The sequence below is a fragment of the Priapulus caudatus genome, unplaced genomic scaffold (genome assembly GCF_000485595.1).
Source record: "Priapulus caudatus unplaced genomic scaffold, Priapulus_caudatus-5.0.1 Scaffold228, whole genome shotgun sequence".
Taxonomy (NCBI): domain Eukaryota; kingdom Metazoa; phylum Priapulida; class Priapulimorpha; order Priapulimorphida; family Priapulidae; genus Priapulus; species Priapulus caudatus.
This window is the reverse complement of record NW_014577289.1, coordinates 33,581-48,765: the sequence shown is the minus strand read 5'-3', so window position 1 is coordinate 48,765 and position 15,185 is coordinate 33,581. Positions and strand designations below refer to the sequence as shown.

Here is a 15,185-nt window from a genome sequence, read left to right as displayed (position 1 = left end):
ACGTAAAAGAAGATAATAATATAGTAACAAAATACAAAAGTTCCTAGAGGATAGGTAGATGTCAGGCATATATTTTCCTATTGTGAGGGAGGAATTATGTAGATGCTACATGCACCCTCTCACAAACTACACCAAAGAATTCCAATACATACCACGATCCTAATTTAGATTAGTGTTTCGACCTTGACATTATAAAATGATTAACTAAGGTAATTTTGTGAAACACAAATATTAATTGCACAGTAATTTGGCTTATGCTAATCTAGAGGAACAATACCTCCATATTTTTCATATACGTAGTTACCATAGTATTCTTTTGACCTCTGACAGATCAAGATGCATGTTTAAGAGTGTACATTGACGACGACAGTGACACACTAATTCTACACACAACTAGCAAAATGCACTACGTAAACTACTAAAGACTCAAAACGTCTAGACTAGCTTGGGAAAACTATATACTTGCATACAAGTATATAGCAGTTGTACACACGCACACATTAAAAGGTTAGACAGTTGCTTACACTTCAGTAGTGGGTAAAAAATAGCAACTACATGCTCTATATACTCAGCTTAACGGTGGTAAATGACCTTCAGTCAGGTACAATACATGAACATGGCACAGCCTTCCTTTTACATATAATACAAACAGAGCCAACAGTTCATAGTTCCGACAGCAGTTATAGTAACGGTGCCCTGTGAAGAAGTGCATTGTGCGATCCTAACAAAAGATTATAGAATATAAACATGAATTTGGAATGCTGCGTGTTTTCTCTGCACATGGTTCTTATTGATGGATCAACTTGCACACTAACGTCTCTTTCGTGCACATCAAGCCAAACTGCTATTTAATTCATCTTTGTCTAATTTGGAAACACTTACATACCAATTAATTTTATATAAATATATAATTTTTCACTCTAAATTACTCGATCCAACACTCAGAAGAGAAAATGCAGAATAGAAGGCACGAGAATACACATTATTTTAGCACAAAGACCAGTTGGAGGTCCTATGTTGTAGCGCAGGTGTCTCATCAGTATTCTGCTGCACTGCTCTCCATCATGAATGCGACGAAATCCACCTCTTGTCTCAGTGCTCCCATCATTATAAATTCAGCATTGTATATCCCTGCAAACACAAACAAACAGCATTTTACAAGGCTCATCGTCCTAGTTCTCATAGTCCCCGCACCAGCACTGTTGAAGTTTAAGTCCCGGTGAAAGCTTTTAAAATCACTAAACATTTTATTTAAACTATCGCTAACTAATATACATGACTTGGTAATTAACTTGTAGAGAACATGCCAATGTTACTGTTGGCTAAGCATAGGATTGTTCTGTGTATTTGCACCATAATTAACCTGCAAGTTGACTTGTGTAATCCTTCATATTAACAACTACCAGTTAACGGCTGACTCACTTTTCATTTTTTACTTACGTATTTTTGAATTCATCAGGTCTCTGCAAAGGAAGGCATCTTTGTCGCACGACACCACTATGAATGTTGATCCATTCTAAAAACACAAAACGAGAAAAACCGATGTCATTCAAGATAACAGGAAAATCAGTAAAAGAATAGACAGAAATTTACATTTCCAAATGTTCAAGTATTTCAACATTATACACATCACACTTTCTATTCATACCTGATTCAACTCCTTGATTTTTTTACACGATGGTCGTTTCACGACAATACTGCCACCAGCGCACTCTATGATCTCCTTCAACACAGTGGGTGGGGGATGCACACTAGGCGTTGCATAGAATGTTAAACCCTGCACAAAAAGACCACTTTACATTTAGCATCAAAGCACGCAGACAAAACACACAATCAACTGGAAATTGTTATTATACTAACAGACATAATATTGTTCACAGCAGAAACTCTGGCAAATTAAATGAGGGTTGTGCACAGCCTTCGTCTCAAAGTGATACACTACAATTTCCTGCACATGTCTACGAAGTTGGTGTCTCGTTAAGTGTTTAGGGACAGTGATTTTCCGTTTCAAAAAATTGCCTTTTCCGTTTGGGGAAATCATGAATTCCGTTTCAAAGTAAAGAAAAAATGGAAATTCCGTTTTCCCATAGAGATTGTACACACCAAAAATGCAAAATTCCGTTTACATATATTTGCATGAAAAAAAGGTATTTGGTCACTGACTGACAGTTGGGTTGGCACCGAAACACAGGGCTACCAAAAGACGTAATTGTAAGTCAGTTTGCTCTGAAACTTGTCTGAATGTAAACCATATCACAACCAATGCTATTGTCGACGTTTTTTAATGATTTTATTGAAATTTCCATGTAATATGTTCAAATTACGTTTTCCGCATTTTTCCATTTGAAAACATCTTTTCCGTTTCCAATGGCTGTTTCCATATTTTCCGTCCGTTTTCCGCGATCTCGGAAAATCACTGTCCCTAGGTGTTGTTCCTCATTAAGTCAGGACAAATAGAACCACAGCAAAACATTCAACCATAATTGTTTCTGGCTTGGACACAGTGTTACTTCCACAAGACAAAACTGACAATATCATACAACACTAGCTGGGTACCCAGCGTTGCTCGGGGAAAAACGCGTAGAAGCAACTTTTAGAGCAAATTCAAATTTATTTACTTGATGCTAAGGATAGATTCGTAACAGAGAAACAAACAATAAACAATATTGAGACAAAAACGATCTATCTGTCTATGTATACATGCATGTATAGTAACACAATGTAAACGCGCACTGTTTAAGCGCATATGTGAACACATTGGGGCCTAACAAACGTGGAGCTATGCACGACTGAAGTGATCACACCAGAGTCACCACAGTAGGCGGCAGATGAGCGATGTATGGATTATTATCATCTACCATAGCTTATTCTGGATTTTTACTAAACTTTTAAATTTTGAAATTAACGGTTAGTTAAAAGTGGCACAAGTACATAGGAAACAGTCAAAAAGTAAAGAAAGAAAATATTCCACCAGGTGGGACTCGAACCCAGAATCCCCGGTTTAGGAGATCGATGGCTAATCTAACTGGACCACTGGAGAGTTATGCGTTAGTTGTGTAACGCTCTCAATCTGAGATGTTTAGCTGTACGCATCGCCCTTTATTGAGGAATAGAATTAATTTTTTATTTTTAACTTTTTAACTTTTTAAAATTTTTGTTTCAGCCAGTACCACCTGCAAGACGTGGTGATTCTGAATATATCTTCAGTTACCGCGATTGAGTAAAAAAAATCACGGAGAAAAGCGATGTCAAAACCACACAAGGATTCCCTTACATTACCTTAATATTTGTACATTTTATTAATTTTATGCACTTGTTACTATACCTGAAACACTGGTTTCGTTTGTGCCCTTATCATGGACTCCCTGAGATTGAAGTCAAAGTCTCTTTCTGCATCTATGTCCTCCAGGACGAATTTTGATTCATCTGGAAATCGCAGAAAATGAACCCGTAGCACAAGAACTAATGGGAATATAAAAAATATCACATTTCTGCAAAAGCATTACTCTACTCACCTACAAACATGCCAACCCTGAAGCTTTGTTCGATCCACATAGGTGTGACAATATGCTTGCACTTGCTGATCCCACACAGGAATTTGACAGTACGCTGCACTGCAGGACAGACCATGTGGGTACAATTCTGTGGTGACACGGCCACCTCCCCGCCCAACTGGATGAGCTTCTACAACACAGAAAACAGCCATATGATAATTTTTACAGTCAAGTAGCCAAATATGGTTGCAATGCCTCAGTTTTTAAATGCCGATATTCACAATTATATGCGTACACAACATGGTGATATTTTACTTGTAGTTTTAACAAGCTACATGATAGAATCACACAAACAGGATAGACAGAACAATCTCCCTTTGGATGAACCTTAGATATTTTACTAGCAGCAGTCTGCACGAAAAACTTCCACCCTTATTGGCCCAGCGGGCCTGTAGAAATGTATAATTCACTGGCCCACACTAGGTTTTACAGGCCCGAATCAATGATCATCATATCATGAAAAGAGAAACTGAACCGGACCGGAGACCGGAAGTTGTTGCGACTTCTAGCGGCGACAAACACGCATGGTGTTGACTAGTTACTTCCTCTACTTAAGATCGGGAATATGATGCCCTATCGGTAAATATCGGTAAATTTGCATACAAAATATCAGGAATTTCGGTAAATTCTCAGACTGATCATCACATAAAGAAGCTGAAATATCATTAATATACCATTTACTCCATTTTTTTCTACTGGCCCATCGGGCTTGTTCATTTACCAGTTTCATTGGCCCCACGGAAAATTTACTGGCCTCGGATACCGGGCTAGTGGTTAATTTCGCAGACTGTAGCACTATCACTGCAATAATATAGTACTGTAACAGTCTGTAATAGTAGCATAGCAAGCTATAAGTACAATAATCTGTATTTACTCAACCCTTGGCTGGAAGGTGCTAAGGCTGTTTTCTGATTAATGACAATAGAGGATAATATCTCACTTTGCTGTAATCAGCCACAATGTCTTTTGGGAAGCTGGTAAAAAGAACGATCTTCTTGTAGAGTGAACTCTGCTTTTCTGCTTCAGTGATCTCCGGAAAATACCTGTAAATTGCACATTTAATAACACTTGCAGCATTGCAAATAAGAGTATGAATGCCTATACACCAATTGTTCACAACAGTTTTAAATAACAAGTAATTGTTTTTTAAAACTATACCACATACAAAGTCATTCATAACTTGAAGTTGGTTTTAGTGATAGATGGTGCATGTAGAATAAGCTTAATAGTTTTACACAGAGATGACTACTTTGGCTAATATTTCAAAATTAAATTTCTTAATTTTATATAAAATTCAACTAGTAGTAAAGCTCACATAATTCTAATATTCATTATGCCATCCAGACAGCTATACTAGATAGTACACTCGTTCATGATTACATTCACAACATTATTACTATCATTACTAGGATTACAATTAATGGATAGAAAGAAGCCATGGATACCTAGCTTTCTTGTTTATGGGAGGGTTAGGCAGTGATGCCTTCCTCTTTGTGCTGGCGTGCTCCTCTTGTCTTAACATGCGCAACTGGCAGTTTGCAGCCATGGTCTTCCACTGCTCTGGTGCAATCGGTACTGGTAACTTCCACCCATCTGCATGCAACAAATATATAGATGTGCCATTGCTATTTGCACATCTTGTGTACAATTATGGCTACAATGTCTGTAAAATGACATGATGATGAAATTCAAGAACCAGCATTTCTTCATCTTTACTTACTCATGAGGGTTGGCAGAGCGGTAACGTCCAGCTTGAAGGGGTCACTAGCATGCATCTGGGTGTACTTGGGCAGGTCCGGCGCTCGCAGCGGCTCTGTCAGTCCCGCCAAGAGGTCATGCAGCCACTGTACGTTGACCACTGGGAGGCGCCACAGGCGTGCCTTCTCGTATTTTTTACCGTCGGGTCTGTAATGTGCGACAGACAGCGTCGTTAATTATAATCTTCTTCTTTTTTTTTCTAGCAGCCACCAGAAGCGACTAAAATACATAAAAGGCTTGATGGACTCGTATCATTTTAAATTGAGTAATCTTTTATATAATTACACCAACCATTAAAACAAGCACAGTTTCCGATCATATTGTGGCTATGACAAGTGAGAGATGGCAAATTACCTTCCTAAACATACAATTAGCATGGTACCGAAATCTAGTAAGCACAACTTAATAACCATTTAAGCATAACATTATAACCTAACATAGCAACCTAATAACCATTTAACCATAACCTAATAACCATAAGCATAACCTAATAACCTAACATAGCAACCTGATAAGCATAATGAGCACAACCTGTTTTCACTATTCGCAACCATGGTTACCTGCGGGATATGAGGACAGTGTTGTGCCGGGTCATGAAGCCTGTATACTTGGCACCCAGCACTACAATCATTGCCTTTATCATCACGCGCTCCTCGCCCTCGAAGTTTGACACGCATATTATCTGCAAAATTCAACCTGTGAACGTGAACCTTCGCTCGAAAATCATGTCTATATAATATAAATAGTTTTATTTTGCATTGCTTAAACAATATTTTACCATATCATCATCATCATCATCATCATCATTATCACAGTACTATCAGACGTGTGACTTGAAACCTAATAATGCAATGAACCAAGCCACTGATAAAAAGCACCAGGCTATTAAAATCATCAGGTTATTAATAGCAGCAGGCTTTTAATAATGAAGAACAACATATCTTCGGAAAAGAAAGATGCCCCTACTTCTGCATATTCCCTACCGCCTCGACTCACGTGATTTTTCAGCGGTTTCTCCTCAGCAAAGAGTGTTGGCAGGTGTAATGCTCTCCATGGGGGTGCCATCTTCTTCTGCAACAGGCAGTCGTTGAGCCAGTATGCTGTCACACAGCGTTTGCCTTCCCTCACAGCCTAAAACACAAGATACTTGTGAACACCGAAGGCAACACATTGTGACCCGCTCCAGCATAATAGGGACTAAGTCGCAAGTCATTGTTTTGAGTAATGAGCACGCACACATGTCAATTCTGAAATATGTTCCTAAGTGCATATTTAATCCGGATTTATAGGTTCAGATATCTCTAGGTTGTTATGGTCCTTTTTAATTTAAAAAAAAAGAAGAAAAAAAAATTGTGAAGGGCGGCCCCTCATCCCCGACTGGGCACCATACCCGGAACGCTTTATCTCAAAAGCTGCATATTCCGGAATAAGTCGGTTTCCAATCTTCAAATTGCTGTAGATCGGTCAATTCTTTAGATATAGCCAAATATTATATATCATTTTAAAGGAAATTAAATGATCTATTCAGATATGCACATAACTCAATTTGTAAAATTTCCTACTTAATCCTGGTTTTGCTGGAGCGGGTCACAATTGTCCTTTACGTATTCCAAGGTTATGCGGTCCTTATCAAGGTATTATAATAATTCCACACCAATTTGCGATACTTGCGAACACAGAAGGGATCGCGTTGTCCTTTACTTCTTCCAAGGTTATGTGGTCCTTATCAAGGTTTTATAATAATTCCCCACCAATTTAAGCACGCAAGCTGACATTCAAACGCACACGTGCAATCACCGCAACCACCCAAGCTCTCAGTCTCACACGCTCAATCGCCCACACATGTACACACTCGCAAAATCATCACACATCTTGCGCATTCACACATACATGCAATCACCGCACCTACACATGCACGCACTCACCCATACACCTCACCCGCACATGCACACACAAACAATCATCGCACTTACACATGCAATCATCGCACAACCGCACATGCAATCATCGCACCTGTACATGCAATCATCGCACTTACACATGCAATCATCGCACTTACACATGCAATCATCGCACCTACACATGCAATCATCACACCTACACACACAATCACTGCACGCACACATGCAATCATCGCATACAAGCACGCACTCATGCGCATACGCACGTGTGCATGCACAAACGCTTTCACACACACGGACGCACGCACGCACGCACGCGCGTGCCTAGCTCACCTGCTGATAGACGGCACTCTTCTGGTTGTCGCACATGAGGTGCGTGCATCGCGGCTGGTAGGTGGGCAGCACCTCTCCACCGTGATGCTCGATCACCTTCCACCACGACTGCAGCAGGCTCGAGTCGACGATGCGCTCGTAGTCGACGATCACGAAGATGCATCCGAGCAGACAAAGCTCGGCCGGCACACGGATCTGCGGATCATGTCCGAAGTAGTGGACGACGTCCGGCACGGGTGGCACGACCACGGACGGAATCATCTTGTTGTCCTGCTGCTGCTGCTGTCGGTTTCTGTTCATGGCAGCCACGAGTTGGTTGACGCTCGTCGGGTAGATCGTCTGCGACTGCTGCGGCGTAGCGCCCATTCCCGCTGCTACCTGTTGTTGTTGCTGCTGCTGCTGCTGATGTTGCTGTTGCCACTGGACCTGGCTTATGTTGCTGATGTTGCGGAGAGCACGCGGCGATGTGGCGTTCGCGTGCATGCCGGCGATCTGCTGCTGATGCAGCTGCTGGCCCATCATGTTCTGCAGGTGGCCGAGATGCTGGTTGGGGTCCTGCGGCAGCGCTAGCGCCTCCTGGTTGTGCAGCCGGTTGTTGATCATGCGCACGAGGGCGGACTTGGCCGTCGGCATCGCCGAGCTGGTGCTGGTTTCCATTTGCTGAGGCGACAGATTGCGCGGCGGCACGCCGGCCATCCTAGCCATGTTGCTTGCTACTGTGCCACCCGCTGCTGCTGCCGCACTGATTCTCATCATGGAGGTGCCGAGGCCAGCCTTCGGAATACCCTGCTGCATCGGAGACATGCCCATGCTGTGTGCGCCCGTCATCATGCCACCTACTGACTGAGTTGTGGGGTGACCACCAGACATGGACGACATGTTCGCTGCAAATCCCGCGAGGTTCTGCATGGTGCCGCCCATGCTCGTGGCGAGGGACTGTTGGGACACGGACATGCCCATACAGGTGGCTATCGACTGCTGGGACTTCGACAGGCCCATGTTGCTGGGCATCGACTGTTGGGCCATGGACATGCCCAAGCTCGTAGACATCGACGATGGAGGAATCGACATGCCCATGCGTGCAGCTGCCATGCCCTGTTGTGTGGAGAGCACCATGCCACTACCAGCGTTCGTCTGCAATCCACCAGACATATTCTGCGGGAGATTCACCTGCATGCTCTGGCCTGGTCCCTGCATAGTCTGGCTAAGATTTTGCATGGCCTGTCCAGGGCCCTGCATGCCCTGGCTAAGTACTTGGATACCCTGACCTGGTCTCTGCATGCCCTGTCCAGGACCCTGCAAGGGTTGCCCAATTACTTGCATGCCTGGTGCCTGGATGCCCTGTCCAGATCCCTGCATGCTCTGGCTAAGGGCTTGCATTGCCTGCCCAGGACCCTGCATGGCTTGGCTCAGCGCTTGCATGCCTTGTCCCGGCCCATGCATTCCCTGTCCCGGCCCATGCATTCCCTGTCCTGGCCCTTGCATACCCTGCCCGGGCCCCGCCATGCCCTGCCCGGGCCCCGCCATGCCCTGCCCGGGTCCCGGCATGCCCTGCCCGGGTCCCGGCATGCCCTGCCCGGGTCCCGGCATGCCCTGGCACGCTCCCTGCATCACCTGTCCCGGTACCTGCATGCCCATCGGCCGGTGCATCATGCCCGGAAAGTTGCCCTGCTGCATCGCCTGCATGCGCGCCTGCATCGCCTGCTGAAGGGTGAGCGGCACCTGCTCGCGCACGTGCTGTATCTTCGCGCCCTGCATCTGCATGTTGATGCCCGTGCCGCTGCTCGGCGGCGGCGTCTGCCGCAGCCCCTTGCCGCCGCCGGCGTTCTGCATGTTCTGCAGGTTCTGCATGTACATGATGTACGGCATGCGCTGCTGCATCGCCGCCGCCGCCGCCGCAGACGGCGTCGCCATCCGTTTCCCGAATGCGGCCGCCTGCTGCTTCTGCACCGCCGCTGCCGCCGCCGGGTTCGCGTACATGCCGGCCTGCTGGTGACCCTGCTGCGCGGGTCGAGGGAGTCCCTGCCGCGGACTGTGCTGCTGCGACGGGAACAGTCCCGTGGGCGACATCATGGCGGGCTGAAACGCGGCGCTCGTCGGAATTCCCTGAGGAGAGTACTGGGAGCGCTGCTTCGGGGACGGGAGACGATTGAAGCCTCCGGCGCCCTGCTTGTGGACACCGGGAGGCGGTGCCCTCAGCTGCATGCCGAGGAGCGGGGCACCCAGAGGGTTTGACATCGGCACCTGCATCCTGGGCGACTCCAGGTGTGTTCGAACAGTTGGCTGTGGAAGAGGGGGAGGAGGCGTCGGTGGCTTTGGTGGGGTGGGTGGTCTCGCGAGTCGTGGGTGGTACAGTGTCTCGTCCAGTAGACAACGGTCAGCGGTGCTGTCAGTCACCCAGTCCGGCATGACGATCCTGACCCTGTCCGAATGTCTCATCGCCAAATCGTATTTTTTCTGTAACACATATCCGCGAATTAGACATGAGAAGTTAGCGAGAATTTGTCGCCACTGCAATTATCGAATTAAAGTTTGTGATAGAATATAGATAGACTGTTCTGCTGACTATTGACTAACAACCTTCTAGGCAATGAGTGGATTAAAAGCCCATTGATTGGCGAATTTTAGCTATATGTATGTTCTCCACTGATGATACTGCAGAAGAAAGATCGTACCTACGAATAGCATAATTGGTATTTATTTCCAAAATTACAAATCACACCAGAATAGGAATAGTACTGCTGATACTTACCCCGAACGGTGAGCCGGTTATGAGATGTGTTACATTTTTGTTAAGATTCACCTGGAAGCGACCACCATTGTATGTCACCATCACCCATATCAGCTTGCTATCATTCGCTGGCAGCTGCACATAAACATGAGAAATGCAGAGACATCAGCAATAACTCAAGGATCACACACTACAAAAACGTTTTCAACTAATTAGTTTAGATGACAGCTTTGCAGAGGCATCCGCAATAACTCAAAGATCACACATTACAAAAAGGTGATAAATGTTATAAACATTATAAACAACGTTATAACGTTATAAACAACGCTATAACATGTATAACATTATAAACAACATTATAATGATAATGTTAACGGTACAACGTTACAAATACGTTTTCAACTACTTAGTTTATAAGATAATATCAGAGGGGGTTATGTCTTACCTGTGATGTACATGCGACTACACCTGAAAACAGCTGATTGGACTCTGGGTTGAATGCATTCAAACTGAGCAAAATATGTATTAAGGAAAATACAGGTATGCAGCTATAAACTCGATATGTAATACAGATATATATACAGGGGTAGAAATTAACTTCTTTTTTTTTTGCCCACAAAAAGAGGGAGTCCGCAGCAAAATGAGGGAGTCCGCAGTCTGAGGTTCTAAATTAAATAAATATATAAACAATAATGCATGTGGTTATTTTGAAGATTCATGCGGTTTGCACGGCTGCCAAATTTTCTTTGGACATTTGCTGAAAAAATACGGTAATTCCGCGAGGCCGTGCTCTGGAACGAACTAGTTAGTATAGCAGAATTTTCAGGGAGTCACACGGACTCCTGCATATTTCAAATCAGGGAGTCCGACAATAAAACAGGGAGTATTTGGCGTTAATTTCGCACCCTGGGTATAGATAGACTAGTAGCGATTTAATATCAGTAAACTGTACGTGCAACAAACGATCATTACATAGACACAGTGACACACTTCAGTGATGATCATCCAGTGGTTACGTCACACTTTCAAAATAATACTTTTCAATACATATATATAAAGTTAATAACAATAACAACAACAAATTGTTCATTACCAACTTACGCACACATTGCTACTGTACACTGTTTGTTATTTATGCACTTGTAATGCTTATGTAACTTCAGACAATAAAGGATACGGAAGCTGGCATCCACATTTCACTGAGAGAATCACCCATCGTTCCTGAAAACATTCACAAATAAAGGTCAATTCCAATAATATGCATCACTCTAGATATGCAGTTTTGTGACAAATATGGCTAATATTAATAAATAATGTTCTCAGAGTTAGAATGTAAAATCTATTGAACATCAATGCTACAACAGGTACAATTCACAAATGCAACAAATTATTGGATTGTACATCGTAATGATGTACAATCCAATAATTTGTTGCATTTGTGAATTTTTGGTCAAACGCATAAATTGTAAACACTGCACACTGCTTGTAGCCAAAGTAAATACTTACAAGCACAACAGGAAGTTCAAAAAGTTCTTTGGCCTCTGAAACTTCTGTACTATCCCCGTTCTCAGCAATGACATGTGTAACCATGTCTGTAAGATATGATTCCTTCTTTGCTCCGCCATCATTTAGCATCTTTTTAACCTAAGTACGGAAAAAAAATTAATAGCAATTCCTTACCCAAAATGATTCAAACCACCTGCATTTAAGAAATGCGCAAAAAAATAATTCTTTCAGTGCAATAATTATTGGATAGAGCTGCTGATTCAGCTCCTATAAGTTTGTACTTCAGTTTTTTTGCTGTCAATACTCTAAAAGATCAAATGGTACACTCATGTGCTCATATTTAGATTGTTATGAACTGGTTTTGATTGCAATAGGGTCCAAGTATATCAAACTTTAATATTACATGGGTGAATATGAAAGTATTCCATGGTCGCTCTCTATTCAATTCTGGACAGGAAAAGCAACTTGCAGATTTCATCAAATTTCTCTCCTTTTACGTCGGTTACGTTTTCTTTGTGATTCTATGAAGAGATCTTATGCTAGACTAGAGCCCGACCACACTTCAGCAAATACAACCAGGGGCATACCTAACCATTTTTTATCTTGGCGAGAGGGGGCAAAACCATGCACAGATTGAGTTCTGGGCAAGTGACCATGGCCAACTTGCCATTTGCCATTTACCTTGTAACAGTATCTCAATTTCTCCGGATGGACGTGAAGATCATTTGAAAACAAAATTGCAGACACAATTTCACACGCTACTGTACTTTTATCTAACCCAAACAAAGCTATGCGCATGCGTATATTGAGATATAGCCTGCGCATGGCTCCAGATTGCGTACACACACAAATTAGCACGGGATAACTTAGCACGCTTCAAAGCGGGCCTGGCCCACCTTATGTTCATATTCATAAGCCTTATCGCCAATCGGAACCGCAATGCATCATGGGATAGGAAAAGGGGCATTACTAGCGCCGCCGCCGCCACGAGCGGTTAGCAGCCGGCTGCACGCAATAGGCGTCAGTATGCATGCGCGATACCGTTCGCATATGTTTCCTAATTAATTAGACTAATCATGCTTCAACAAACTGAAAATTAACATAGATTATAGCTAAGACATGTGTTTATATTCATCTAAATTTCTAGAAATGTAACTCAACCCCTTCGCGAGATATGATAGTTAGTACCCTTTCCTATCGCCCATAGCCGTGCGTATAACCGGCTGCACGCAATAGGCGCCTATGCGCGATACCGCTCGCATATATTTGGTAATTAATTAGACTAATCGTGCTTCAACAAACTGAACATTCACAGAGATTATAGCTATTAGACATGTGTTTATATTCATCTAAATTTCTAGAAATGTAACTCAACTCGTTCGCGAGATATGATAGTTAGTACCCTTTCCTATCACCCATAGCCATGCGTATAGCCTGCTGCATGCAATAGGTGCCTATGCGCGATAGCGTTCGCATATATTTGGTAATTAAGTAGACTAATCGTGCTTCAACAAACTGAAAATTCACAGAGATTATAGCTAAGACATGTGTTTTTATTCATCTAAATTTCTAGAAATGTAACTCAACTCATTCGCGAGATATGATAGTTAGTACCCTTTCCTATCACCCATAGCCATGCGTATACCTATGAGCGCCGACCGATGCCCCCTTTTCCATCCCATCATGCTTTGCGGTGGTGTGCCATCTGGTGATATTTACCGATTAGCGATAACGTCTATTCACGGGGCTAACTTAGTCCGGGATAGCGTGTAAGCCTACACACTGCAAAAATTTAGCGTGTGCCTGGCCGGGACTCGTTTCGTTTGACGTTTGCAGAGTGTACCTACTGCGCCTACGAGATCTGATTTAGTGACTCGAGTCTCAGACATATTTTAATTTATTTAGACTGCCTGCACTTGCAGTGTAATACTATTATAGTGGTTATTGAGTGGTAATGGCTAAGGACGTGGATATTCGTCCGAGCATCGGACACCTGTTCGTATGCGCTATTCGTCCGAGCAGTTGTTGCGCATGCGCTGTTCATGTTGTATTACATAAATGTAATATAATGCTAGTATAGGGAGGCGCCTACTCTCTAACCCTAATCCTAACCCCAACCCTAACACTAACACTAACTATAAACCGACTCGGTTCTCTTATATACGCGAGTGATTGTACCAAACACTATCTATGGTGTATAACCACATACGCAACGCATGTATGCAGGGGCGTCACAGCCGTAGGGCTGCCGTAGCAAAACGCTACGAGCCCCCAGCCTAAAGGGCAAAAAATCTAAAGGGTAAATAGCATTTTAGAGCATCTACATTTAAAAATTGTCTGGGGGGGGGAGACCCCCCAGACCCCCCCTTCACACTTCCTACCTCCGGCACTCGTGCAGTGCGACTGCGGCATGCAACATGAACAGCGCATGCGCAACAACTGCTCGGACGAATAGCGCATACGAACATGTGTCCGATGCTCGGACGAATATCCGCAAAAGACCTGTTGAAAGCTTGTTTCGTCGCTCACATACGTCAGACATACGTCACAGTTTTGACTGTACAAAATTTTATTAATTTTGTTTTTAATAGGGTTAGGGTTAAGGTTAGGGTTAGGGTCACAATGCACCTTAAAACAGGAGTTTGAGTCCGTACGGACGTGACGTCACTTGACCGACGAAGCAAGCTTTCAACCTCTTGCCGAATATCCACGTCGTTTGTCTAATGCCAATGCCAGTTGACAATGCCATGACTAGTATGAGTATGTATGACTATGACTATGAGTCTGAGACTGAGTCTCAGTAACTGAATCAGTGAATGTCTATAAATAAACTATCGCATTATACATACACGATAATTAATGCATAGTGTGTCACTGTGTACAAGTTGGTATACAATTTACAATGTACAATACAATTATAATGTACACAACTGTCAACTGGACTCTCTAGCCTCTACTAGTACTAGTAGTAGTACTACTACTACTAGCAGTCTAGGCTCTAGGCCCTATCCTTGAGCCCATAATTTTGGTTAGACAGGTCTTGGACCTTTGCTTTGGAGTGTTTCACCTACCTCATTGCTGATCCTTCCAATGAAATAATACTTAATGCCTTTAAAAAGATCTTCCGGCACTCTTGGCTCAACTTTACAGTTCGATTCCGACAACATTTCGAAAAAAATACTAACTTAATCGGCACTAAACACAACTAACATTGAAACTATTTATTTTCTCGCGCTTCGAACCTTATTCCCAATCTCTTACATAACCGATAAATCCTTTACTAGTCACCACGCTAACAAAAATAATAGATCAGGGAACAAGGTTTGACGTTTTGGCGGATAAGCATACGATTTACGACACGGTGTCAATTGTTCGTTAATCAAACTTCGACACAATTGTTAT

At 43.2% G+C, this 15,185-nt stretch overlaps 1 protein-coding gene across 2 annotated transcripts; it reads right to left on the bottom strand.

Annotated features, from left to right (window-relative positions):
- Positions 1-51: 51 nt before the first annotated feature.
- On the bottom strand, positions 52-15,039 carry LOC106807682 (PAX-interacting protein 1-like). 2 transcript variants are annotated; one of them, XM_014810102.1, is made up of 16 exons: positions 14,855-15,039; positions 11,784-11,921; positions 11,455-11,498; positions 10,723-10,786; positions 10,299-10,412; positions 7,547-10,003; positions 6,309-6,443; positions 5,873-5,994; positions 5,275-5,459; positions 5,000-5,147; positions 4,495-4,597; positions 3,516-3,684; positions 3,326-3,426; positions 1,649-1,777; positions 1,441-1,516; positions 52-1,131 (listed from the first exon to the last, which is right to left on the bottom strand). In XM_014810102.1, the coding sequence occupies exons 1-16, from the start codon at positions 14,948-14,950 to the stop codon at positions 1,037-1,039; spliced, it is 4,176 nt and encodes a 1,391-aa protein (XP_014665588.1). In that variant the 5' UTR covers positions 14,951-15,039; the 3' UTR covers positions 52-1,036. The 2 variants fall into 2 exon arrangements, with proteins under 2 accessions (XP_014665588.1, XP_014665590.1); XM_014810104.1 differs by having other exon boundaries at positions 6,309-6,383.
- Between the last annotated feature and the right edge of the window lie 146 nt (positions 15,040-15,185).